General features: G+C 44.6%; 2 protein-coding genes across 9 annotated transcripts in view; one reads left to right on the top strand and one right to left on the bottom strand.

Moving 5' to 3' along the window:
• Positions 1–250: 250 nt before the first annotated feature.
• SNN (stannin) lies at positions 251–23,773 on the top strand. Of its 7 annotated transcripts, none has more exons than XM_048868067.2 (5): positions 251–412; positions 13,699–13,751; positions 14,103–14,144; positions 15,963–16,082; positions 20,683–23,773. In XM_048868067.2, exon 5 carries the CDS (start codon positions 20,776–20,778, stop codon positions 21,037–21,039), a length of 264 nt encoding a protein of 87 aa, XP_048724024.1. In that variant the 5' UTR covers positions 251–412; positions 13,699–13,751; positions 14,103–14,144; positions 15,963–16,082; positions 20,683–20,775; the 3' UTR covers positions 21,040–23,773. The 7 variants fall into 7 exon arrangements, with proteins under 7 accessions (XP_048724024.1, XP_048724025.1, XP_048724026.1 ...); XM_048868068.2 differs by having other exon boundaries at positions 13,683–13,751; XM_048868069.2 differs by lacking the exon at positions 13,699–13,751.
• The window catches only part of TXNDC11 (thioredoxin domain containing 11), a 101,544-nt gene continuing 98,536 nt past the window's right edge, over positions 23,346–26,353 (bottom strand). For both annotated transcript variants that reach the window (XM_048868063.2, XM_048868064.2), the window contains one exon: positions 23,346–24,470. In XM_048868063.2, coding sequence (XP_048724020.1) covers positions 23,825–24,470 — 646 coding nt within the window. In that variant the 3' untranslated portion in view covers positions 23,346–23,824. The remainder of the gene's footprint in view (positions 24,471–26,353) is intronic.

The raw sequence follows: 26,353 nt of genomic DNA, 5'->3' as shown, positions 1-26,353 counted from the left end.
GCGGGGGGGGGGGGTTCGCTCGAGGGGAGGGGATCGACCGAGGCCGGCCCGGTTGGTGCGGGGGGAGGGCCCTCGCCTTGTCCCGGTCGCTGTCCCACCCCTCCCGGCGTGTCTCGGGCGGTTGGATCCCTTCCATTCGCCGCTGTCACCGAGCCCCCCGCCCCACTCCGCCCCTGTCAGCTGTTGCTAGCCAGGGCCCGGGCACCGCGCGCCGATTGGCCGCCGCCCCGCGCCGCCCCTGCCCCTATATAAGGCGGAGCTGCAGGGTAACGAGCCGTCGCTGCCCGGGTCGCGTCTGGTGGCTTCGCTCGGGATGGTGCGTGGCCGGCCGCCCTCCGTGTGCACCGGGGCAGCCAGCCGCCTGCGCCGGGTGCCTGGCACGGAGTGCAGCGGGGAGCGCCCGTGAGCCAGGGTGAGTGCCGGCAAGGCGGCGGCTGAAGGAGCGGGCCGGTCCTTTGCCTGCAGCCGGGCGCCTGGTAGGCGGCGGGCCGCCTGTCTGCTCGCCCCAACGCGGGTCCCTCCTCTGCATGCAGCCAGCGGAAGCGGCTTGCTTCTCCCCGCGCCCCCTGTGGCCCGGGGCCGGGTCTGTGCGCGCTGGGGGCCGGTCGCTTTGTCCCAAGCGCCGCGGGGGAGGGCAGGCACGGACGACGACGCTGTATTCCTCGCTAAAGCCTTTAGTAGGTTCAGCCATTTCTGCTCCCGTCTCTGTCTGGGTGCAGGGCAGCCCCCTCCCACGCTAGTGCCTCGAGATTGGGGGGGGAGGGCGGGGGAGAAGAGACGACGCCTGTTGGGGGGGGGGGCAAGAGAGCCACTCGGGGAGCTGTGGTAGGGAAAGCCCCGCACAGGCGGCTGCATTGTAGCTGCTCTTTGTGTCTGCAGCGAGCTCAGCTGCCCGGATCTCCCCTGCACCCCCCGCGCCCCCCCTCCGGTTCCCGGGGGGCGGGGATATCCGCTCCGAGCGCAATCTACAAACAAAAAGGGGGGGCGGCCTTGTAGCGTCCCTCGCTGATTCGGGATCGTGTCTGGCGTTTGCCAGCCGCAAAGCTCATCCCGCCCCTTCCTCGGGGAGGAGAGAGCTGGAGCCCCTCATCCACTCGCAAGACGCGGGGAGTTAACCGGGATTGCAGCTTTAGCGCCCGGCGCTGGTTCGTGCCTTGAGCCCCTCAGTAACCGTGCACACCACGTAGCAGAATACCCTGTTCTGCAATGCTTTGCATCATCTGTACAGGTCGCCTTGCAACCACCCGTACAGGTCGCCTTGCAACCACCCGCACCGTGTGATTCAGATGCCTCTCCTGGGTCACGGGCTCCTCTTGTTGTGCAAATACTCGGGGTGACGGAATCACTGGCTTTCAGAGATAAGGGCTGGCACAGATCTGTCTCCCTGCGCTGTCTGGATACATCACGTTTTTCTCCATGTGCCCCCAGCTCCGCCCCGCCTCCGAACCTTCCCCCCAGTCTCACCTTGTGGATGTGATCTGTAACCAGTGCACATTGCTGCCTGACAAACGTAGCATCTTTGCTTTCCAGGTTGTAGAAGAAAGGTTACATCCTTTAAAACGCTGCAAAATTCAAGAGGCAGAGGAGATTTCTTGTTTCACCACCTCCTCCACACCATGGGGTGTGAAGTATGAAATCTTAAAAGGCATATTAAAACTACAGTTGCCATTTTGCATCATCTTCTTGCCTGTGCATTGTGGGTTACAGCTTTAAAAAACCTGTTACCTGTATATAGCAGTACTTTCTGGAGTAACCCCCCTTCCAAATCACTTAGAAAAAACTTGTGTTCTGGTTATAACTTCATTGGACTGTCTTGATATTAAACTAACTTGTCTGCACATCATAGCTGTTCGTACTGTCAATGTAATGGTCAGTAGGACTACACGTTAAAAAGAGTCTATATCTGCACAGTATGTGCTGTACTGCCTAGCATATTTTCTTTCCTGGCAGCCATGTAGGTGCAGACCTGTCTGTAGACAAACTGTATACAGCTTTTGAATATAGTCAGTGGAGAATTATATGCAGCTAGTAACTGCCAGTCTTCTTCATACTGCAGACTCCTCTGTAACCTGCAAGCAGGTTATACAAAAGGACAGACCAGGTTTTGCCCTTTCTATACCAAGGACCATCTCTGTGTGTGCAGACATAGTTATGTAACTGTGTGTGCATGCATGCGCACACACGAGACAGAAAAGCTAAGGGCAAAATATTAGTCTCTAGAGATTGTGCATAAAACACAGTGCAACCCTGAATAGTGCAGGAAAACACTGGCAGAGGACTTATGCCCAATGCACCGCTGTTGTGCTTTAGTGAAGACACTGCCTATGCCAGGAAGGAGGAAGGGCTTTGGTTGGTGTAGGTAAATCACTGCTCCAAGAGGTGGTGCTTAGGTTGATCAGGGACTTCTCCAGTCTTCTACTGCTGCAACAAACTGCATTTAACTAACTGGGTGGATCAGGGTTATTCAGTTACTACCTGTCAGTGCACTTCATTTTTGGTAGCTTACAGAGTCTAAACATTTTCAACTGCTGAAATCTATGGAGCTCTTAGATAAAGAGCTAATAATGCGTTCTCTTAAATGACTTAATATTAGAGATAGATGTAAGTGAGGGTATCTAGCCTTTGTTTGGCAAAACTATAGAGATTTCAAAGCTTTTTTTAAAAAGGGGGATGGTTCACAATGAAACACCTTGTCAAAGCTGTTCTTTTGGAATAAAGGGCTTGGTGCCAAGTAGGGCCTGGTCTACCCCTAAAAACTTAGGTAGACTTAGCTACATTGCTCAGGGATGTGGAAAAAAAAAAATCACACCCTGTGTGACATCCTTAGGTCTGCCTAGCGCCCCCCCACCCCACCGTAGGTGCAGTTAGTTTGACGGAAGAATTCTTCTGTTGAGCTAGCCAGTGTCTCAAGGTGGTGAATTACTAAAAATGGGGAGCAGGGATCCCTTCTGTCACTATAGTAAGTCACCACTACAGTGGTAGTGTAGGCATACCCTTAGATGTGGAGTATCTGGCTGGGGGGGGGGGGGGGGGGGGAATCAGTATTCCACTGAAACATGCAATTGGAATTTGTACCTTTTATTAGTTTAGCAAACCTAATACATCAAGGCTGGACTAACAATACATATTAAAAAGGACAAAGTTGAACACAGGTATTTTTTGCTTTCTACAATTAGTGTACTGGGTCATTGTAATTTTAGTATGCCTCTTATTGGAGCTCCACAATAAGGTGAGATGGACACCAGACAGATATCCCTATGCATCAAAATTTTAGGTCTTCTGCAACAATTTGTGTTTAAATAAATGCCTTGTGTATTGACTTTGGCTAAAAATTGGGCTCCTGCTGCCCCTGAAGTAAATAGAAAGTTTACTACAGAGGTCAGAGGGAGCAGGCCGTTAGTATCTCATGCAAATTCCCCCCTAACAGTGTGTAATCTAGTAACATCTTAAATATGATTAAATGAGGCTAGTAACATGGAAAACAGTCACTTGAGAACCACTCTGGCCTCCATTTGCCTACCTTTTGTCCATTGATCACAGAAATATAAAATCTGGTCCAATTGTAACTTTGTCTAAGACACTCAAAATGGATACTAGATATCTGCATGCAGTTCCATTGCTATATGATAGACATGAAAAGTGTGTGGAGTAGGAATATCAATTCAGGTATGCCAAGTTTAAGCTTTATTAACTAAGTTTTTAACCTGCTATTTGACAGCTAAACTAGTTTCCTTTTGAAGATTATCCAACAGGAAACAGATGGTGAAAAGCTTAGTTGGAGGGGGGTATGGGGGAGAAACGGAACAGACAACTAACTTACTTCCTGGCAGAAAGTTGCCCTTCAGAATGTCTGCATTAAAGGAGTAACAAAATGAACCCAGTTTGTGAGTGAAAGTATATGTAATGGTAATCTGTCAATTTATTTAACTTGCACTTCTGTCCAAGTGATTGTAAGTTAAACTATCTTATGAAGGTAGCACTAAGTCCAGACAAGTGAGGATTATTTTCAGTTTGAACACTATATTTACTCTTGGGGGAATTCTGCACTACTTTGTGCATGCAGAATTCATGTCCCCCACAGATTTTTGTTCCCCTGTGGAGAAAGGACTTCTGACAGGGAAGCCGCAAGAGCAGTCATGCATCCCTCCCGAGCAGTGTGGGAACATCATTTCTGGCACCCGGAGAGCTGGCTGGTGGCCAGGACCAGCTCTAGGCACCAGCAAAGCAAGTGTGTGCTTGGGGTGGCACAATTCCAGGGGTGGCTCTTTTTTTTGGCTTGGGAAGTTGCCTTCTCAGAACTTGGGGCAGTAAGTTTTTGGCTTGGGGCAGCAAAAAACCTAGAGCCAGCCCTGCTGGTGGCTCCTGCCCTACACCAGATTTAGCTGCTAGTCCTGTCTGGACTGGGGGCAGGGGGAAGAACAGGACTTCCTCTTCTCCTTCAAGACCCACCCCCAGGCACAGGAACCCCACTTCACCCCTACTTCCTGCCCCATTGCTCCTCAGCCATGTGGGAAGGGGGGGAGAAAAGAGGTCACTGTATGGTGAGCTGCTTACCCATGTCATCCCCCTCAGTCCCTCTTGCAGCTGCACCCCACCCTTGCACCCAGACCGTACCCTGCTAAGCCTCCTGAACTCAGACCCCCATCCTGACTAGCCTTATTCCATACCACCCTGACAAGCCCCCCACACCAACCCCCACTCCACTGAGCCCCAACCTGCTGCAGCTGGACCCCCACTTAGCCTCCCCACACCCAGACTGCCCTACTGAGCCCCAATTACCTTCACTTGGACCCCCTCAGAGTCCCATCCCCCATACCTGGAACCCCAATGAACCCCCTGGGCATCCAGATCCCCCTGTACCAGGGCCCCTCACTGAGGCACCTGCACCCAGATTGCCCCACACCTGGGTCCAGGGGCAAGGACTGGGCATGTGTGAGAGTGTCTTTTTTTGCTCACTGTCTTGGTGTGCCTAGATCCGAGGGGCAGGGCCAGGCTGGCTCTTGGAATGTGTGATGTGTCAGGGTAATCGCTGATGGGGGGGCGGGGAGGGGAGGAGTAGGGGTGCAGGGTGGTTTCCCACCTCCTTGCACCCAGTGTCCTGTGCTCCCCACTGCCATGCTGGAGCCTCCACATTTTATTGACAAAATATTCAGAATTTTAGAAGTGTGCAGCGTTTTAAATTTTGGCGTAGAATTTCTTCTGGAGTAAATATTCTGGCCACCAAGAGTAGTGTAACAGTCTCTAATTATGGCTGGTATTGGCACAGAAATAAGTACTTGCCTATAGTGGATGCATGATAGAAATGAATTCTTCATTTCTGTAAAATACAGCAAATGAAGTTTGGACACCAGTACGTATTGGTGTCCAAATGATACACTTAGACCCCTAATGGATTTTCCCCTTGGTCTTTTTCTGGCTTCTTCACTACACATCACTTGTACTGGTGTTGAGTCTTGAATGGGGTTGCAAATTCACATTGCATTTAGAATGAACTATGGGCCACTTGCAGTAAATATGACTGCCAAGAAAAATAGAACGTACAGAGTAGGCTTTTTAGGGCATGGCTACACTTGCGGATATAGAGCGCTGGGAGTTAAACTCACCTTTGTAGAGCACATTGGGGAAAGTGCTGCAGTCTGTCCATGCTGACAGCACACTGGCGTGGCCACATTTGCAGCAGCATTGGGAGTGGTGCATTATGGGCAGCAACTCCCAATGTGACTGCAACGTGCTTTTCAAATGGGGCTGGGGTGGAGTGTGTTGTATGTATGTGGGGGAGGGAGAGGGGGCTTTTGGGGTACTGTGTGTCAGCATGCTGTCTTGTAAGCTCAGACCCCCCTTACCCACACACCCCTCTTTCTCTCTCATAGAGAACAGTAAATGTTTGCTGCTTCTCCGAAACAGAGCTTTGAAAGGGCATTTCTGCATTCCTGTGCCCACTGTCACAACAATGAGAAGAGTGGCCACTTACAGGATGTTTCCAGAGGCCGATCACAGTGCAGTAGTGCAACACCTTGTTCACACTGACACCTGGGCATTTCAGCCACTATGCAACAAGCATTAATAGTCTTGCTGAGGTGGAGTACCAGCAGCGCTGTAGCCGTGGAGTCAGAGCGCTCTCCGTGCCTTGCCAGTGTGGATGGGGAGTGAGCTAGGGTGCCCGGGGCTGCTTTATTGTGCTGTAACTTGCAAGTGTAGCCAAGGCCTTAGTTTGCCTTCTCCTTGCTCCCATTAAAGAAAGCTCCCCATTCTAAAACTCACTCAAGAGCTTGGAGTAGTTAGTTTGCAGTTACCTTAAATATTGGATTTAATCTCAGAGTTCCATTAACTTGGTTAATGGCCAAACCAGATGTTAAAATACCAAAGTAGCTGTATTTAGGAGGCATAAGCCTTTTTCCAAGTTCTTCAACTACAATTCTGCTATGGAAAGTGTAGCAATTAAAAATAGGCACTTACTGAAATCTCAGCCACTTTTCTTTAGTGAGAAGTATACTGTAGTGTAGTGCTATACACATTTAACTTTTATTAGAAGTTTTTACAGCCCCGATATAAGTGCATACTTTAGTACTAACAGTTAATTCTGTTTAACAGCAGAATGTTCAGAAGTATGGTATTTTTCCTTGACAGGGAAGCCTAGTCTCTAAATACATCATCTGTTTCTATTCATCTTTATCAAGTTAGACTGGTTTCTCCTTTTTGCTTGCCTCTCCACACCTTTCCCTTAATTACAATAATCAGGGATATGTGCTGTGTAGAATCTGTGGTGTTCAAACAGACTGGGTTTTCTAAAAGCTGACACATCTAGCAAATTTTTTTTTAATCTAGTAGCATCTCAAACACTGCCTGGCCACTACAAAAATAAAACAAGGACTTCTGAGGTCTTTGGAACAGCTCTGAATAGGGAGGTTAATCAGTAACCTCACAACAGCTATCACTTGCAGATAGCAAAGAGAAACTTCTTGGAGCAGAATGTTCAGAACTGAAACTTTGAGACTAAAAAGCCTTTGTGTGTCCACTTGAAATTTAAATATTAGTGGGTCTCTACTTAATTTTTGATAGTGAATATCGTACATGTGTCAGCTTGGATGGAGACTTGGGTGTGAGATCATGATATTGCCTCAAGAATAAGATGGCCAGTGGCTGGTGGTTTTAAAGTTAAGCGTCTTAACCAGTGGTAATTAATAGGCAAACCATGGGCCAAATCCAGATGCTTTTGAGTGGACCATGAAATCTTTATTTTTTGTATTTTCTCTGGAGTCTGGACCTTGACTACATCTTGACCAAGAAATTTGGACCTTGACAAAATTATTGATTACCCCTGGTCTTAAGCATGCTACGTCTTGAGCCAGGGTGCATTGGGGACTAACTTGAAATATTACAAATTATGTAGCTAAATGCCAATAATCTGGAACAGTGCACTTTGTCTTTTTAAAAATTTTACTGTGTACATCCCCACTAGGACTGCGACTGCTATTACTAGAGTGTGTAGACAACCCAGGTTACTCCTGAAAGCAGACTTGTATCTAAATATCATTCTGGTCACTCTGATTAACAGAATCCATAGAAATACTTACACAGATTGTTCAGACCTCCCCATACTGTCTGACTTCTCTAGTAAGGAAGGCCCAGTCTATTTGTCGTGACTAAGAATGCCTATACTAGTGTCAGGAGCTATGATTGCAGCTCATATAGGCATATATCTGAGCTAGCTAGCTTTGCTGCAGCTAGATCAATGCTCAGGTAACCATAGCAGTTTAGCTGTGCAACCGGCTAGCCGTTTGCATTTATACGCAGGGTCCCAGGTGGAGTTGTACTCAGGAGGCTAGCTCAAGCTGCTGCCACAGCCACAATGCTATACACTGGTTAGCTTTGATCTACTTAGATGTTTAACTTAGCTAGATCAAAGCTAGCACCTCAGGTATGTGCCTACATGAGCTGCAGTCACACCTCCTGCTTTAGGGTATAGCTACACTGCAGAGTGAATAAGAAAAGTGAACCTTGTGTTCTCCCTCTCCTTGGATGACATACTGTTCTCCTTTTGTATCACTTTCCCCTCTCTTCCAACCACTCCCCCCCCCCCCATGTGAAAGATGTTAAATTTTAAAAGACTTTGTACAAAAAATCTAATCTGTCTACCACAAGGGTGGGCAAACTTTGTGGCCTGAGGGCCACATCGGGGAATAGAAATTTTATTGCGGGCCATGAATGCTCACTAAATTGGGGCATGTGGGGGGGGTGAGGGCTCTGGTTGGGGGTGCAGCCTCTGGGGTGGGGCTGAGGATGAGAGGTTGGGGGTGCAGGAGGGTGCTCCAGGCTGGGATTGAGGTGTTTGGAGAACAGGAGGGGGATCAGGGCAGGGGTTGGGGCATGGGAAGAGGCTCAGGTGCAGGCTGTGAGCAGCGCTTACCTCAAGCGGCTCCTGGAAACAGTGGCATGCCCCTTCATGTGGGGCAGCCCCCAAGCCTCGGAGCAGGGCCATGCAGCTGCTTCTGGGAGCTGCATGGTGTGGCCCGACCCGGCACTCTGGTTGGAGCAGCAGAGTGGGGCTGAGCTGTGTGGTGCCCTGCAACCCGGCACCCTGGCTGGAGCGGGGTTGGCTTAAAATGGCTCACAGGCTGGATCTGGCCCACGAGCCATAGTTTGCCTACCTCTGGTCTAGCATATCCAAAGTCTGTCTCACTTTGGAGTTAAGGTGTTGATAAGTATTTGGAGTAAATAACTGATAGCATACTTTTATCTGCCTTACACTGATACTTGAATTTAAATCTTCCCTTCCATTGAATATTACTGTGGAAAAAAGTCAGTGTTCTTTGGAACTGCTAGAATTTATCTTATGAAGCAATTAGCTAAATCAGCATTTTCTTGCTATAAGTGTGCTGAATGTTCCATTTTTCATCCAGACGCCAAGAAACCCTAAGAATGAACTAGTCTCTTTGGAACCAATTGTGGGCTACTTAAAGTAAAAGCCCAAGCCACTAGGAATTTGGGTTGTTAAGGAAGGCAACTCACTAGTATCTTATGGAGAAGGTCAGGGAAGAGGTAATGGGTCCTGCACTAAGACAATACTTCAGAGGCCCCATACAAAACATTCTCTAAAGAGCTAGATTAATTCAGTTGACTGCTGGTGCAGAGTGGGAATGGAATTGCATGGCTGAGAAACATAAGAGGTGGAATCTGAAAGGGAAGAACCCTTCAGAGATACTGACATGAGACCTAGAACCTCTTTGTTGGGAGCTCATGTTAGTATTAACTTACATTTACAGAATACAAGTGTGCTGGGCACTTGTCAACTAAGTTACTACATTACAGTGCTTCTTGTAATAACTACAAATTCAAAACTAGGATAATAGTTGTGGCATGTGACAAAGCCATACAAAGTTGGCCCTCTTTTTATGGCAGTCTGCCTTAAATATCAGTTCACTTAAATCAAAAAGATAAGTGACAAAACTTGCCAAACCCTTAAGTCTTAATGACAGGTTTCAGAGTAACAGCCGTGTTAGTCTGTATTCGCAAAAAGAAAAGGAGTACTTGTGGCACCTTAGAGACTAACCAATTTATTTGAGCATGAGCTTTCGTGAGCTACAGCTGTATGCATCTGATGAAGTGAGCTGTAGCTCACGAAAGCTCATGCTCAAATAAATTGGTTAGTCTCTAAGGTGCCACAAGTACTCCTTTTCCTTAAGTCTTAAGTGTCCAATGGTGTGGTGCAGCGTAGCGTGGCAGTAAAAGTCAGTTCAAGGTTACCAAGCTAGATTCTATAAAAGTCACTCGTACTGGCAGAGTGTTAATTGGAATGGTCAGAATAAGGCAGCAGATATGCCTACAGCATGAATCAGAGAACAGGCTCACCAATGAGTGGCATAAAATGCAGAAGAGGGAATTGGGTAAGCTATATGTAGCATTTGAGTGTATATGGTTTTCAGAATTACAAATGTAGTTCCTGCATATAGGTTTGCCTGTGACAAGCTACATAAAAAAAGCTCATGCCTACTTAAGTATCTATCCAAAGCCATCTGCAATCCTACCTCAAGTTTACTGCATTAAAGTTATTCTACATAAGGTTGGTCTGCTCTGTTCCACCAAGCAGCTGAATTGCTAGCATTCACGGTTTTAAGGTGTTAAAGGACTCGAAAGCTACTTTGAGAGAATACTTAAACTATTTCAAGACCAGTGTGAGGCCAAATCTTGCCATTTTCTGGTTGATGTCTGCTTGAAGTGAGCAGAATTTGGACCTTTGTCTGTGGTGTAGTGTTAATAAATGTGGTTCAGTCCCCTTTTCCAGAACAGAATGCTGTCATACTATTGCACAAGCTAGAGACCTACCAAAGTGAGGCTTTGCTGAAGAGATTTGAGCTGGATATGCTCCTGGCCTGCATGCAGTGCTTCTGAAAGTCATAGGTTGTGTGTGAATGGCTTGGACTATAGGTTATTTTTTAAAAGCTTAAAATAGTCATCTTCAGTGCATTCTGAAAGCCACCCAGTTTTGACTTCCTGGCTTCAATTTACTCACCTTGGGCTTTATGCAAGAGCTTAAACCCTAGTTTAGCTGTAGCATTGTACCATGAAAACTTTAAAAATGCTAAATGAGGAGAATAGTTGCAGGGACTAGTTAAGCCACAGCCCTTGTCAGGTAGGTGATGGACTTTCTCAGGGGTGTCATTTTTAAAAAAAAGACAAAGTTTTCTTGGCACTTGATAGGCCAGTCCCCATAACTTCTCTTGTGATCTCGGAGCATAGCTTCCCATAGCAAAGTCATTCCAAATACAGATGTTAGTAGCACTGTTCTGCCTCTCTGGTTTGTACTATAGACTCCATTTTCTTCATATTGCACTAGCATCCAAAGCCTGAGTCAGATGTGGATTAAGTGCTGTACAAACACATTGGAAGACTGTCCCTGTCCCAGAGTCCCACAGCCTACTCGGGAAGGGATGAGTTGCCAAAACCCACTTTGCCTCCAGCATTTATAATGTTAAATATATTATAAAGTGTTTTTAAATTTATAGGAGGGGGTCAGACTCAGTTTTGCTATGTGAAAGGGGTTACCAGTACAAAATTTTGAGAACCACTGATCTACATTAACGATCCCCTCTTCAAGGCAATGATGAGATAGCACTTTGTCTGCAAGCTGTTTTACAGTCCATCTGTAGCTTATAACTTGTTAAGCACTGCCTCTTAAAAGATAGATACTTAGCTTTGGCCACTGATAATATGCAGGGCAACTTGAAGTTGTTTTCCATGCTACAAGAGATCTAAGAAGCAGATTTCTTATTCCAGAGCCAACTCAGAATACTGCAGAAATGTTGAGGTATTCTTTCCTAAAAGCAATCATTAAAGCACAGGTGCTGCCCTTTCAGATCCCACTTCTGCAGTGGGCCTCAGGATGTGTGTGGGCAGACCCCTGCACCCAGCTTGTCCTAAGGCCCCACTCAATCCTGGAACACTTCTTAGGCCCAGGTTCAGATCCCTAAACTCATGACTTGACTTACTAGTAAGAGTATAAGGGAGCCTTGTGCCATAGGTCAATGTCCACTTATTAACCAAATGGGAAATCTGTTCGGCCTTCAAACAAATACAATTGAATCTAGTATTCAGAACTCATAGCTTGCTGATGGCATTAAACAGCCAGCTATCTGACTTGTCATGCCACCCTGCAGTGCCCTCTGCTGGCCTGGCACTCTGAGGTTGACCACCTCAGCTTTCCACACACCACTGGAGAAGTGATAATCTTAACCCATTCTGAGGTGGCAAAAATCCAATTAAAAGCTCTAAACCAAAATGGTTCTTCTGCTCTTCAGCTTGCCCTGTTGGCCCTGTTCCCTGTACCTCTTTGGGCTTCCTTTGAGAGTCTTTATGGTTCTGGGATGCAGCATTCAGTGCCCAGGCTGGGTTCTGTGAGATACTGTTCTGAGCCCCTTCTGGGCTGCGTTCCCTGCTCCTGTATATAAAGCACTGGGCTGCCAGGCTGGCTCCTGTGGGGTATTAAGCCCATGCAGACCTTGGCTCAGTCCCTCCCCAATCACAGCCCTCAAGGTGGTGTCATTTTATAAGGCCCAGGTCACCATGAAGCTAGCCCACCCCTTCAGGCTGGGAAACAGCTAATTAATTATAGCAAAGGTATGGCTGGTTCTATTGGCCCTTATAGCGAAGGTGTCACAGGGTGACTGGACCCATCAGGGTCACACACTATCTCAGATTAAGTTTCACAAACACCATGCTACTGCCAGTCATTTTTTCCATTATATTTAAAGTCATATTGTGACTTGATATTTGGGATACTTAAGAAACCATGAGGAAGCTTAGTACAATTCCAGTAGACTACACTACTAGAAGTTATACTTCAAATGGCTCTTGGTAGGCTCCTAAGCCTTTTTCTTAGCTTGGTTGTTTATTTTTGGCATGACTCACTCCTTGCAGAGAAGTTAAGCTGCCATGTCTGAGGCAAAAGTCCCACAGCACCAGTCAGTTTGCTGTAAAGCTTTGAGTGACCAGCCAAGGGGCACAAGCCTGGCTTGTCTGTTTGCTGATGCATTTGTGCTCTTTAAGGACCCCAAATACAAGTTTGTTGCTTCATCCTAGAGAAGAAATCTGAATAGCTACCCTCCTCCTTGGGACCTCATGTTTTAACTGTTTCTCTAGAGAGACTTCCAGGATAGACCAGACCTGAATTCTCGAGTTAAGAAACCAAGTATATGCCTCAAAAAAAAAACCACACACACACTTCCATACCTCCTTAAATTACACGAGCCTAATCCTGCTGCCACAAAAAGACAAGCAACATCCTTGGACCTCAATGAAAGCTACCCCTATCCTGTAATGAGATATTAGGGGCCATCAGACTTCAGCATATACCATAGTCTACATTATCCAGCTAGCATTCTCTAAATAGTATATAAATTCCTTTGGTTACCAGTTAGGCTCTTGTGGGTTTTATTAAAAAAAAAAAAAAAGCCTGTTTCCATGATGGTTGCTGAAACATCTAGACTATGCTTCCTTGCTATATAAATTGTCTGAAATAATTTATGGAAATAACAAGCTAACAGTTCATTCACATGTAGCCTGCCTCAGATGTGACTTCTGCTGTTCACCTGTGACGCTCTGCCCATTTTGGTTCTTTGTTAGTGTATCTAAGGCAAACTAATAAGAGGTTATTTTAATCAGTTTAAAGGATTACTGTTTTATCTTAAATGTAAACATCAGCATTGACCTGAGGAATGATCTGTTTCAATAATACCCCTCATGCTACAGTCACTGTCTTCTGACCATACTCACACATTCACTATTGAGTCTGAGTACATAGAACACCTACAGCAGAACGTTTCCTCAAAGGTTTTTGGGGGCACAATCATTCAGACAAGTGGGAGGGCTGGGGTTGTATTTTGACTAGGAAAGAGACTAAGAACAACTAAACTTAACTATCACTTCTGCCAGGGAGTGAAGTTCCATTTTAAGAACCTGTTTGTGCTGCCCATTATTGCAGGATATATTTATGCATCTGTCTCACAGGGTAAAGGTGCTAGATTAACTCCCTTGGTAAAAAGGTTTATCAGTAAAAGAGGAGGAAAATCTAAACCAAAAAAGTGTAAAGTTTCTCAGTTACCTGCAAGTGTTGTAGTCTCTTCATAGCCTACTGTCAGTCTTCCTTAAAACTTCTTATTCTCCCCTAACTTGGGGTCTGCCACAAGGTTTTATGTATTTCAGAACCACCATGCTGAGTGGGAATTGCTGCAGCTGAGACTCATGATTAGACACAGGTGGGTTAACAAGGTTCTTTCTGATGTCCACTGGTAGCTAGAAAATAGCTGCCAGCTTAAGTCCCTCTCAGGGTGGTTATACCTGGTCCCTGTGTATATAAGAGAAGAAAAATGGGGAAGCAGAGGAAAAGAATCTTCTAGTGGAAGATGCTAATCTTTCCCTTCCAACTTCACTTGAGTTGTAGCATAGCTGCACCACTCAAGTAACCTCTTATAAAAGGGTAAAGAAATTATTTTCTGGGAAGAATTGAGAGCACTGTAGAGGTTTTCTGATTTTGTTTTTAGAAAGAGTGACTATTTTTTCTTTCTTTCACATCCCATCCATATCCCATGTGCACACACCACATGAAGGAGCTAGTCATTGGAGAAAGAAACTCCTGCACCCTTGGAGAGGTGAGAAACAGTTCTCAGTCCAGCTATACATTCAGGTTCCCCTGAGGAATGGGATGGCAAGAGACCATCCATCCCCTGCTTTGAATCTTGACAGAAATGTCTCCTTCCCTAGACAAAAGGGAAGAACAATATTCGTTTTAAACAGGGGAGAATTATCACAAATAGAAGCTTAGGCCACAGTCCTAGAAGCTGATCTGTATGGATGTAAGTGTTGTCCTGAGTGGGTCAGCCTGTAGGATCAGGCCATTTAGTCTTAACTGCAATTTAGTTAAAAATACAGCCATCTGGTGCTCTGGGTAGATGTACAGTTTTAGCAGTCAATGAATTTGATCTGACATATAGGCCCCTTCCAATCACCTTATCTCAAAACTGGCTTAGATATTAGGATCTTCATTATAAGACTACACTATCAGAAAGGTAGATCATAGTTATCAGAAGGGAAATTGCAGGTGTCATTATTTTACATTGTGTACAAACAAAAAATAGCTACTCTGACTATGCTATTTCTTTTTGTGTATCATTAGCTGAACTGTGGACTTGCAACTGGAACTTAGTAAATATGCTGGGTTTGTACAAAATGTAACCAAAGGCTGTTGGGTTGCACAGCAGTGCCTGAGAGCAGAATTAGGCCTGAAGAATTTGTACTATTGGTGACTGTGCTTCAGAAAAGAACCCATTTTGGCTTTAACCCCAGATCTAATTTGCAGGGCTTGTACTTAAAAACAAGCTGTTTTTATTTGTAAATAAAGTACATTTGACATGGCAATTGAGACATGGAGCCCAACGTCACTTGTATATTTAATGGCTTTTTTTTTTTTCTGAGTGCAGCTGCACAAGTAACAAGATAGCGAACAGTGGTTGTCCTGGGTGTGTGTGTCCATGCTTGTCTAAAGGGTGGCTAGAGGATGGACTCTGGGCAATGACTCCTCCTGACGTGCGTATGAGCAACATGATGGGGTCTGACTTTTAATCAACTCAGTCTTTGGGCTTATGTGGCAAAGGTCCTGTTTTAGGTGAGATGGGAGAGAATGAAAGGGGGGAGGGTGACGTTTGTAGGTAGGGAAACCTTCTCTCAGGAGGTGTGTGTGTGTGTGTATGTAACCTTTCCCACAGACAGCAAGCTTACAGCAGAGCTCTATGAAGCAGCAGGCAGCCCTACTCCAGTGCTAATCCAAAGACTAGCTTCCTCTGGTGGAGGGGAGAGACTTGTTTTCCTGACCATCTCAGCCCTTGATGCTTTCCATTGACCGTGGAAACGTTAGCATCTCACTTTCCTCCTACCATCAGCTACAGCTTGCAGTTCATTGCTGAGCCCAAAGCAAGTAGCTTCCTGCAGCAGCCGAGTCCCGTAGTTGGAGTAGAGTGAGTGTTAAATCTGTCCGCCCAGGCTAGGAGGCTTGCGTCCAGCTGAGGCGCAGAGTCATGAACCTGGTAGGCCTCAGCCTTGCCTCTAGGTTCATGAGTCCTTGATGGTTTCTTCTGCTCTGACAGCAGCAGAGGGTGAGAAGTCTAAAGAAATATTAACCATCAGCTGGGGGCAAAAGACCTATGGTACAGCACAGTAAAATGAGTGGAAACTTGCTTTAAAGATTTTTGTGAAAGAGCATCCTCTTAAATAAGGAGTCCTGACTTAAGGGGGGATAGGGGTTTTTCTGCTTGCTACTGCTGATTAGTCTGGGTAAGTTTGAGAGTAATACCCACAAAAACTGTAGCCCACCTTTCATCCCTCCCCTCCTTTTTTGCACACTGCTGCCTCTTCAGTTTCATTTTCAGCTTCCTTTAACTTTTTTTTTTTTTTTTTTAATTTTGCTCTTCTAGAGTGAGGAGGGAGTGAAGCTTGAAGTAATGACCCTCTTCCATTCCTGCCAGAATAACCAGAAGGAAAGTCTCACTTCGCTCAAAGCCAGCATCGGCAGCTGTCTTTTCCTAAAAATACAAGTAAAACTGCATTTGTTGTCACGACTTAAGCAAACAGGTGTTGAATGTCAGTAATAAATGACTGCGTGGCCAAAGCAGTTGTATTATTTTGTTGTAGATAATTAGGTTCATGGGTCACAGTGGGTGTTTTGTTTATTTGTTTTAATCCACTGCATTGAGCAAGTTCACAAAGCAAACAACGGCAGCTATTGCCTGATCACAGTAACTTTACTAAATGGTGACAAGTCAGGCTCTCCTCTCAAAGCTCAGCTAGTGGAGTGGAAGCCAGGAGTTGCTCCCGTGTGTAGGCTTCCTGACTTTACCAGTTGCGGCAGAGGAGAACATTAACCTTCTGATTGTACTGCCAGGGCCATCCCTAGCTATTTTGATGCCCTACACAGCCCCCAGGCCTCCACGGGGGGGCTGGCCACTTCCTGCTGGAAGTGGAGTGACCGGCCCCAGCCTGCTCTGCTCCCCTGGCTCCCAGCTGCGCTGCTGGCAAGTGCTGGGGGGCAGTTCCCCCCTCCCCCCCAAGCCTGGGAGCCAGGGGAGCGGAGCAGGCTGGGGCCAGGTCACTCCACTTCCCACAGGAAGTGGCCAGCATCCCCACTCCCACGGAGGCTTGGGGCCCCACACAGCCCCTCTGCGGAGGCCTGGAACCAGCCCACCCCACCCCCGTGCTTCCCCATCGCAGAGGCCTGGGACCCCAGGCTGCTCTGCTCCCCTGGCTCCCAGACTTGGAGGGTGGGGGGAACCGCCCCCCAGCACTCGCTGGTAGCGTGGCATGGCTGGGAGCCCAGGGAGCGGAGCAGAGCAGGCTGGGGCCGGGTCACTCCACTTACCACGCTGTGAGTGCATAGTCAGGCTTGGCTGCAATCTTCAGGGGAGTGGGGGCGGGGAAGGGGCCTGGAGAAGAGCCGGAGCAGGGGCTGGAGCAGCACGCAGCTGCACAGGGCACCAGGAAATTTGGGGCACCAAATTTCCTGGTGCCCTGCGGAGCTGCGTGCTTTGCGTATGGGTAAGGACGGCCCTGGGTACTGCAGTGGGGCACAGTGGATGGAAGGCATGAAGTAACTTGACAAGTAGGACAACTTATTTAGCAGCTGGAGAGCAGTATTCTCCTCCTTCTCACATAACCAAGCTGTAGATGGCCAGTGATGCTGTCATGCACCAGTGTCACACTTGCTGGCTTTCTGCCAACTACTGTTACAGCAGCTATTACTTTTCTGACTTGACAAAACTTCTTTCAAATGCTTACAAGTTTTAGGGTATCTTCCAGCTTTTAATATTTGTGTTAGCTGGTGGGAGTTCTTTATTGGTGTTCCAAGAATATTGCTAAACATGGCTGTACACATTAAGATAATCATAGCATAGAAAATAATCTAGTTTCTGTACCACAATTCAGGTCACATGATCTTTCAGTTTTCCAGCACTTTCTAAAAATGGAGAGGGGTGGTGGAAAGCACTGCAGTCTAGTCCTTCCCTATTTACAGGTTAATTGTGACCTTCACCTAAGAGCTATTATTATTAGAATTCAATGTTTCATGCTTAATTTATTAAACTGCCACTGTCTTCCTGATTTATTTGTCTTAGAGGAACATATTAACATAACCTACATCTTTCACCCTTCTTCCCCTCCCCCCAGCTTTGCATTAGTAGGTGGGGCATGGCTTGTGCTGACATTATCACTTTGTTTCTGTTCCACGCTTCAAAGTGCAATTTTGGTTCTACTTGCACAGGGTTTCGTCCTGAACTGTTTTTGAAGTAGATCTATACTTGCACTTATATGTTTTAATGAGACTATGAAATTAGCACCTGATTATGAAACTGCTGAGAACTTACATGATTGAAGTTGGCATGTGCATACTGTATCTTATAAACCCCATAATACTAGAATGTATAGGCGTCCATTAGTAGTACAGGAAAGAATTTCCTCCGATCTGGGGATGGCTCTGGTATGATTGTTAGCCAGCGGGCAGAATGGGCTTCGACTTGAACTAAGGCAAAACTCTGCAACCACTAAAGTTGTTTGATTAAATATAAATTGTAATGTTCCCTTCCCTAACTAGAACTACTTACTGCCATGGGCAGGCTCTAGAGATGACTAGGCTTGAGTGTCTGATTGGAGAATACGTGTTGGCTATCATCTCTTCAGGTCAGATAAAATCCATTCAGGAACTCACTGTAACCAACACTTAGAGTACAAGGCCAGTAGGAATCATTGTGATCATCCATGCTGACCATCTGTATAGCACAGGTCACAGGACTTCCCCCAAAATAATTCCAGCAGAAGATCTTTTAGAAATGCATCCAAGCTTGATTTAAAAATGGCCAGTGATAAGAGAAGCCACCACAACCCAAATTGTTCCAGTGGCGAATCACTCACCATTTAAAAACTTTACCAGATTTCCCATCTGAATATCTAGCTTCAACCTCCAGCCATTGAATCGTATTTAGGACCCTACCAATTTAACGGTCATAGGATTTTAAAAATTGTAAATTTCATGATTTCAGCTATTTAAATCTGAAATTTCAGAGTGTTGTAATCTGAGGGGTCCTGCCACAAAAAGGCGTTTGGGTGGGGGGGTCACAAGGTCATTGTAATGGGGGTTGCGGTACTGCTACCCTAACTTCTGTGCAGGTGCGGGCGGCGGCGCTGCCTTCAGAGTTGAGCAGCTGGAGAGCGGCGGCTGCTGGCCAGGAGCCCAGCTCTGAATGCAGAGCCACCGCCAGCAGCGGCGGAGAAGTAAGGGTGAAATACCAAACCATGCCACCCTTATTTCTGCGCTCCTGCTTGCAGAGCTGGGCCCTCAGTCAGCAGCCGCCACTCTCTGGCAGCCGAGCTCCAAAGGCAGCAGCGCAGAAGTAAGGGTGGCATGGTGTGGTATTTCATCCTTCCTTCTATGCTGCTGCTTTGTTGCCTTCAAAGCTGGGCGCCCAGCCAACAGCTACAGCTCTCTGGGCACCCTGCTCTGAAGGCAGCGCAGAAGTAAGGGTGGGCAATGCTGTGACCCCCCTGCAACTCCCTTTTGGTTCAAGACCCCAAATTTGAGAAATGCTGGTCTCTCCTGTGAAATCTGTCTAGTATAGGGTAAAAGCACACAAGACCAGATTTCACAGTCTGTGACACGTTTTTCACGGCTGTGAATTTGGTACGGTCCTAATCATGTTGTATAGGTTTCTCTGCTAGATTGAAGAGCCCATTATTAAATATTTGTCCCTCATACAGGCATTTAAGACTGTAATCAAATCACCCCTTAACCATCTCTCTGTTTAGCTAAATAGATTGAGCACCTTGAGTCTCACTATAAGGCATGTTTTCTAACCCTTAATCATTCTCTAAATCCTCTCCAATTTATCCACGTTCTTCTTGAATTGTGGACACCAGAACTGGACACAATATTCCAGCAGCTGTCATATCCGTAAAATAACCTCATTAATCCTACTTAAGATTCCTCTGTTTATACATCCTATGATTGCTTTAGATCTTTTGGCCACAGCATCACAGGGGGAGCTCATAGTTATCCACAATGTCCAAATCTTTTTCAGAGGCACTACATCCCAGGATAGAGTCCCCCATCCTGTAAATATGGCCTACATTCTCCCAGATGTGCACATTTACATGTAGCCATATTAAAATGCATCGTGTATGCTGGGTAGACTTGGTGTAAGCAATCTAGATCTGAATCAGTGACTTGTGCTTTTTCATTATTTGGCTATACATGGCTCAGGGCTCAAAATTGCAGTGCAGATGTTTTGGGCGCTAACTGGAGCCTGGGCTCTGAAACCCATGTGAAGGAGAGTCTCAGAACCCTGCCTCCAGCATGAGCTCTAATGTCTGCACTGCTCTTCTTAGCCCTGCAGCCCAAGCCCTGTAAACCAGTCAATAGACTCTGGCTCTGAGACTCCATCCAGAGGGTGCGTGGGGTTTTTTTAAAATGTAGTATAGAAGTACAGGAAATGACCATTCATTTTTAGTTGGGTGATCAGTTCCTCTCGGTTCCAACAAGGTGTAATATAGAATTCCCCCCCATGTTGGCTGCAACCCTTTGAGTTCAGAAATTATCTATAATGTTTAGAAATTCCAAGGATGTTTCAGTACTGGAAGTATGAATATGTCAGTCACATTGACGTCCTCTATGATCAGTCTTTTTTCCATTCTCATTGTAGAAAGGTGCATAAGGAGGCAGTCATCCTCCTGTTCACTCTTGTGATTTAGTGATCTGTACCAGACACTGACTAATACCTCATCTTGTGCTTTCAACATTGATTCATAAGCATTCAGGATCATCTGAGTCATTCAGGACTTTGGTTCAGTAGGAAATGTACCACACGTAACCTGTGCGTTTAAGCGAAGGCAAAATCATATTGAATAAAAAGTTTTAACACTTCTAATATGACCATGCAAATTGAAAGGCTTTATATGAAAGAGGGCTAATATTTTTTTCCCCAGGCAAACAAATGAGCAAAACCAAAAAAATGGCAAACTTATGTACAGATCAGCAAGAGGGTGGGTTGCCAGAATCTGTAGCACCAGCCACGTAACACTAAAGCTACTGAATAAGGCAAAACTGTAATATCCATGTACAATTGCATTACTCATCTTATTTCTGTATTTCAGGAGTTCCAAGATGCCGCCTCAGACATCTCAAAACTGATAGCAAGGACTGAAGAACCACTTTTAAGATCGGAGAATTGACCTGAAATACTGACCATGTCTATTATGGATCACAGCCCCACCACTGGAGTGGTGACTGTAATAGTCATTCTGATTGCTATTGCTGCTCTTGGTGCCTTGATACTGGGCTGCTGGTGTTACCTGCGTCTGCAAAGGATCAGCCAGTCTGAAGATGAAGAGAGCATTGTGGGAGAAGGAGAAACCAAAGAGCCTTTCCTTTTGGTGCAGTATTCTGCTAAAGGACCTTGTGTAGAGAGAAAAGCAAAGCTGACTCCTAATGGCACAGAAATTCATAGCTAACTTTGAGCAGCACAGATGTGTATCTGGACTACACTTAAGATGTCTGTAATCAGCAGAACTGATACTGTGAAGAAATTGGACATACATACTGCTCTCTCTTAAAACACCTTGAGATAAAACTTCAAAGTTATGGTTTTATTGGTTTGCCACTGCATGCACTGAGAAACTATACTATCCATCAATCCTGTATTTTAACTCCTTAGTGCTAAGAGGTGACTTCTCTGGTATAAAGTCCATTGCTGGCAATGGACGTGCAGGCATATGCTGGCATGAAAAGACTAATAGCATTTTTGTTACTTGAATGTTTAGCTGAGCCTGTTTTGATGGAACTGCTACTGTAATGTGAACTACTTAAAACTGTGAACTGTAAATAGGTTGCCAGGAGTTCTGGCTTTTTGTTATCCAGCATATGGAAGTGGTATGAAGTTATTCTTAGTAACACATTTGGACATCTGAGCCACATGATTACAGATTGGATGCCAGACCTTCAAAACCAAATCTGCAGTTAAAGTCTGTTTCTGCTATGAAGTTCTGAGTGCATAACCATAAAGACAGAATGGTTGCTTTTTATTTTTTGGTTTTAAACCTCTTATGGGACTGATTCAGAACACTCTCTCTGAATGCAGGTATATATAATCTCATTAAGGTAATTGAGGCAGAAAGGATAGGGGTTATAAGGAAGGAACTGTACCTCTCTTCCTTTAGGGTAGATTAAGCTGTTAGCAGCTAATACTGTGATTGTCCTAGCCATGTAGCTACTGCAAGGAAACTGCTGTTTTAGCAGATTCCAATCTGGGAACTAATGATGGCTACTTCATGCATGGTCCAGAAGGTTTCCAGTGGAGTTAAAAATAGCAGTAGAGCAGATCTTTCCCTCCTGTTAGCAAGCATGTTAATTACAGAAGTGGTGTTTTCACTAGAACTGGCATTAATGTAACTATTCCTCTTTTTTCCCCCATAACCACTGTTTATATGTGTACCTAGTAGTTGGGGCATATGTAAACATGAAGCTAAACAGCCAATTGTGCAAACTGTTTTTAGTCTAGATACCAAATTGTCTACAGTTAATGTATTTTGTAGATAAGGTGTTTTGGATTCCTAACTTACAGGTCAGAGTGAAATTTGTCTTGTAACAGCTAACTAAATTTTGGGTGTGTTGGAAAGAGGGAAGGGAAAAGCTTGTTTGTGGGTAGGTATAGGGTTTTTTAAAAAAATATTTTGGTGTAATCTGAAGTACCTTCACACAAAAGGCCCCTCATTTCCTAACCTTTCCCTTCTCTGTACTACAGAGAAACCTATAACAGGTACTGGGAGTGAAAAATTATAGGCTGTAAACAGTACCACAGGTTCTGAACAATCATTCAACCATGGCTAAAATGTTCTAGATTTCCTAACTTTTAGGCCTGCATATTCCACTAACTACCCAGCTTTTACCAGTTCATATGTAGCTAAGGAATTCCTTTAGTTTAAGTTAAACTCCCTAGCAAACTGCGATGCAGAGAGGGGGTGTGTGTGTGTGTGTGTGTGCACAAGTAGTAGATGATGCAAAAGGTCAACCACCACCATCTGTGTGGGGGGGACGGGGACAGTTATTTTGCTAAACACTGGTGTGAATGACAGCTGATACATCGCGAATAACACTATTTATTCTTAGCTAGCTAGGCCTTAATGACTTTGTCTGCAAGCAAATGATAGTTCACTTATGAACTAAATTGCTAGCTCCCTCCAGGACAAGCTGCTGAGTTGCATTCTTATTCCTGTGTGCACTGATTAAACTGAGGCTAGAAAATGAAGTGTCTTTCACTGCAAAGGCCACAGCTTGGCTAAGCAAATCCATTGCTACTAATGGACAAGCGCTTCCTTCCTCTAAGTGCAGTGTGGAATACAACTGCCTAGGGAGGGGGCAAACACTGTATTGTATACTAACTGGCTCCAAAGATGCCAATTTTAATTTTTCAGCCCATGGTTTGAGGCACTGGCCTATACATGCACACTGGATTCTTAACTGCATATATGCTGGGCAATCAATAAGTAAGACTTTGCTTGTTTGGGATGCCAAACTTTATTCTCCTTCCCCCACTTGTGGGGTTTTTTGGGGTGGACAGCAGGCAGAAGGAACACTAGTCGGATGCATAAGGAGGTTGGATGAGATTATTCTGCCTTTTGTTCCCCATAATGAAACATCTATAAAAATCTGTTCCCTACCTTACGTTTCAAAGACAATTGTAGGTTAATTGTGGCACATGTAAAAGTGGTATGCAGAGTTGCTGAAATCCTACAACAGGAATGACAGAATATTTTAACCATTTGACTTTTCATTCAAGTTTACTAAATAAACAAATTCATCATTTCCAGCCAATTCTGTAAACAAAGGCAAAATGCAGTGAAGATGGCTAACTTCAGCTGTTCCTTAGAAAAGTATATATTGTCAAAGTTCCTAAATGAACACTTCCTCTGGGAGACATGGGAAGAAGCCAGTGCAAAAATTGGTCCTTTGGTAGGAGATGCTTCACTCTGCTTTCCCTGGGAATTTACTGTTTTTAACCTAGGTTAAATTAATAAAATGGCTATCAAATTAGTGCAATCAAAGTGGAAAGTGTTTTCCATATCTCCATTTAGGTTTCAAGATCTGGTAAATTGTTTGAAGTATTGCAGAAATTCTGGTTTGATTTTTCTAGACAATTGGAAAATATTTTATTTACAACAAATAAAATTTGCATAAATACCTTCCCAATGCAGTGTCATTCCTGATTTTTTTTCCCCAACCCCCCCATAGCATAAATAATTATTCTGTCCTGTTTTCTTTATGCTCAATCACTGTGGTATCAATATTGGAAACATCAAGCCTTTCTCTTTCATGTAATCTGTCTATAGCAGTTAGAACTGGGCCAGTATTGTGGGTGGAAAGAGTCTCCTCTGACTGAATGGATTTCTTGGTTTCATCTTTGTTCTCTAGCTTCCCCTCCATTGATGCTAGCAGGACTTTTAGTAAAGCATTCTCTGTAAGGAGGTTTTCTGATGCATCTGCTAATTCTTGAAGCTTCTCAGCCATTTCTTCTAATTCTCTGTTCTTCTGTTCAGATAATGCCTGTAATTGTTCACTGTGGAGCTGGAGAATACTGTGCTGCTTTTCCAGTGTATGCTTCTGCTGCTGTAGTTTATGTTCTTCTCTTCTGGCTTCAGAAAGTTGGGCTTCCAGCTGATCTTGAGCCTGGTGTAGTGCACTGACTTCTGATCTCAATTTCTGAATCTCACTCCTTAAGTGGGAGATATGCTCTTGCTGTAACACACTCTCTTTCTGTGGACATTCTTTGGTGCAGGGCTCTGAGTCAGGTGCAGCTGAAGGTAGACTTGAGTAATGTAAAATGAATTTAAGCAGATTAGGAAGAGTAACTGAAAAATCTTCAGGAAACTTCACACTCTCATCCTTCCTATGAAAATATACAGGTAGATTAGTGCATTTAAAATGTCTTTGGCTATTTATCTGAACACTGTAATTCGGTTTAGATTTTAAACTGGTGGTATCAAAACTAAATTTCTAGATATCACTTCTATTTAACTACTATTCTGTACGCTTTATTTTGAGCAAGAGAATCCTAATGCTTTTTCCATAATATAACCTACACCAGCATTGTGGAGGGGCAAATTAAGATTATTTTCATGCTTCCAAAAATTAACACTCCACATTAGGATACAGCCTGCTATCCATTAGATAAACCTCATTAAGTTTCCTTCCTGACTTCAGAGAGGTAATAATTTGATTTTTTTTTAATCTTTAGTTTTTTTGCAATGCAATACTACTTTTCGATGCATCTTTTATTTTCCCACTTAAACAGTACTTTACCGTAACATGAATACAATAAGCCAGTTATAGTTCTGATTTTCATCCTCACACAAATACCACTGAAGAATCCATTAAAGTAGGGGAAGAAAAAAGTTTATACTAAGTAATCTGAACCCCACACTACACTACTTTCATTCAGCAAGAGGCATTCTAAAGATGTCAATGTCTGCTACCAATACTGATGCCTTCAGAGCATAGATACATTAACAACTAATACCTACTTCAGAACCAGATGTCATTTTAGCAAGCAATGGGTTCTATTTTGTCATCCTATTATTTGGTGAAAAGGGAGGCTGGAAGATGGCTAAAACTGGTTTAGCACATACATGATACAGAGCTTGACTTCACAATTTCTCCTTGTTAAAAACTTGATTTTTCAAACAGACCTGACACATGTTTTCCTCTAGTAAACTTGTCCCAAGTTTTACTTGATACATGTACTATGCAAAACCTCTTGTCCAAGACTACTACTCCCTCAAAGGCATTTCTTCAAAAGCAGCTTCTTCTCTTTCCCTCCCCCAAACTACAGCCCTTCCTTCCTACCACTAGAATACCATGCATACAATTCTGGAAGCTTAGACTCAGTAGTGTTGCAAGCAGAATTTAAGACTTACTCTACACAATGGGATGGGAACTTATTTTTCCATCACTACCTCAAAATGTTGAGGCCCAAACTTCTTAGGGGTTACATTCTGCTGTTACTTAAATTGACTTACAGTAGATCTAGTCCCCACTCATCAGAATTGTCCACTTATTTGAAAACTACTTATCTAGCATCTATCACCACCTACACCACTCAGACATCACTTAATTCAGTATATGGCTGATCATTCAGCAAGCAAACCATTGCTTGAGCATTTTATAACTGTTCCATGGACTACAGTGGCTGGCAGGTTACATGCATATAATTCAAGACAGTATTAGATGTGTTTTCTAATCATTGGAAACCTGCCCATGTTAAAGGAGCTACCTCATTTGTTGTACTCTAGCCCCTCAGTGGATCTGCTAAAGTTACTAAGAGTCCCTAGACTTGTTTGAGAGGGGAGACGATGTTTCTCTGTCCTGGAAGTTCCTTTTGCTCTTTGCTCACCCATTCTAGTTCAGAAAATCCCATCTAACAACCCTTAAGGTAAACTGTAGGGCATAAATATCTACATCCTTCCTCAGGAAATGGGCTGAAGCGGTGAATCCTATGTATGGGAGGGGGGAAGATGGGCAGGGTTGACATTTAATTTGCAGATGCAATTAGAAGAAAAAAAAAAGCTTTAGTGTCCTACAAGCTGATGATATATCTTGCATCTAAAGGCAACTTTCATGCTGCTTAAACAATTTTGATAGAGGTATAAGCCTCCTAGCTCCATGTTATCGAAGTAGTTGAAACAGAGTACTTGGTCCTTCATTTCTGAAAATAATGCAGGGTGGAAAAAAAAACCTTTAGTTTCACTGTACTTAAGGCACACCCCATGACTT

Source organism: Caretta caretta, chromosome 10, assembly GCF_965140235.1.
Source record: "Caretta caretta isolate rCarCar2 chromosome 10, rCarCar1.hap1, whole genome shotgun sequence".
In the NCBI taxonomy this organism is placed as follows: domain Eukaryota; kingdom Metazoa; phylum Chordata; order Testudines; family Cheloniidae; genus Caretta; species Caretta caretta.
This window is presented reverse-complemented; position numbering and strand designations above follow the sequence as displayed.

What these genes read in the sequence shown, in the direction of transcription:
- SNN (XM_048868066.2), top strand. Translation starts at nt 20,776, where the DNA reads ATGTCTATTATGGATCACAGCCCCACCACTGGAGTGGTGACTGTAATA.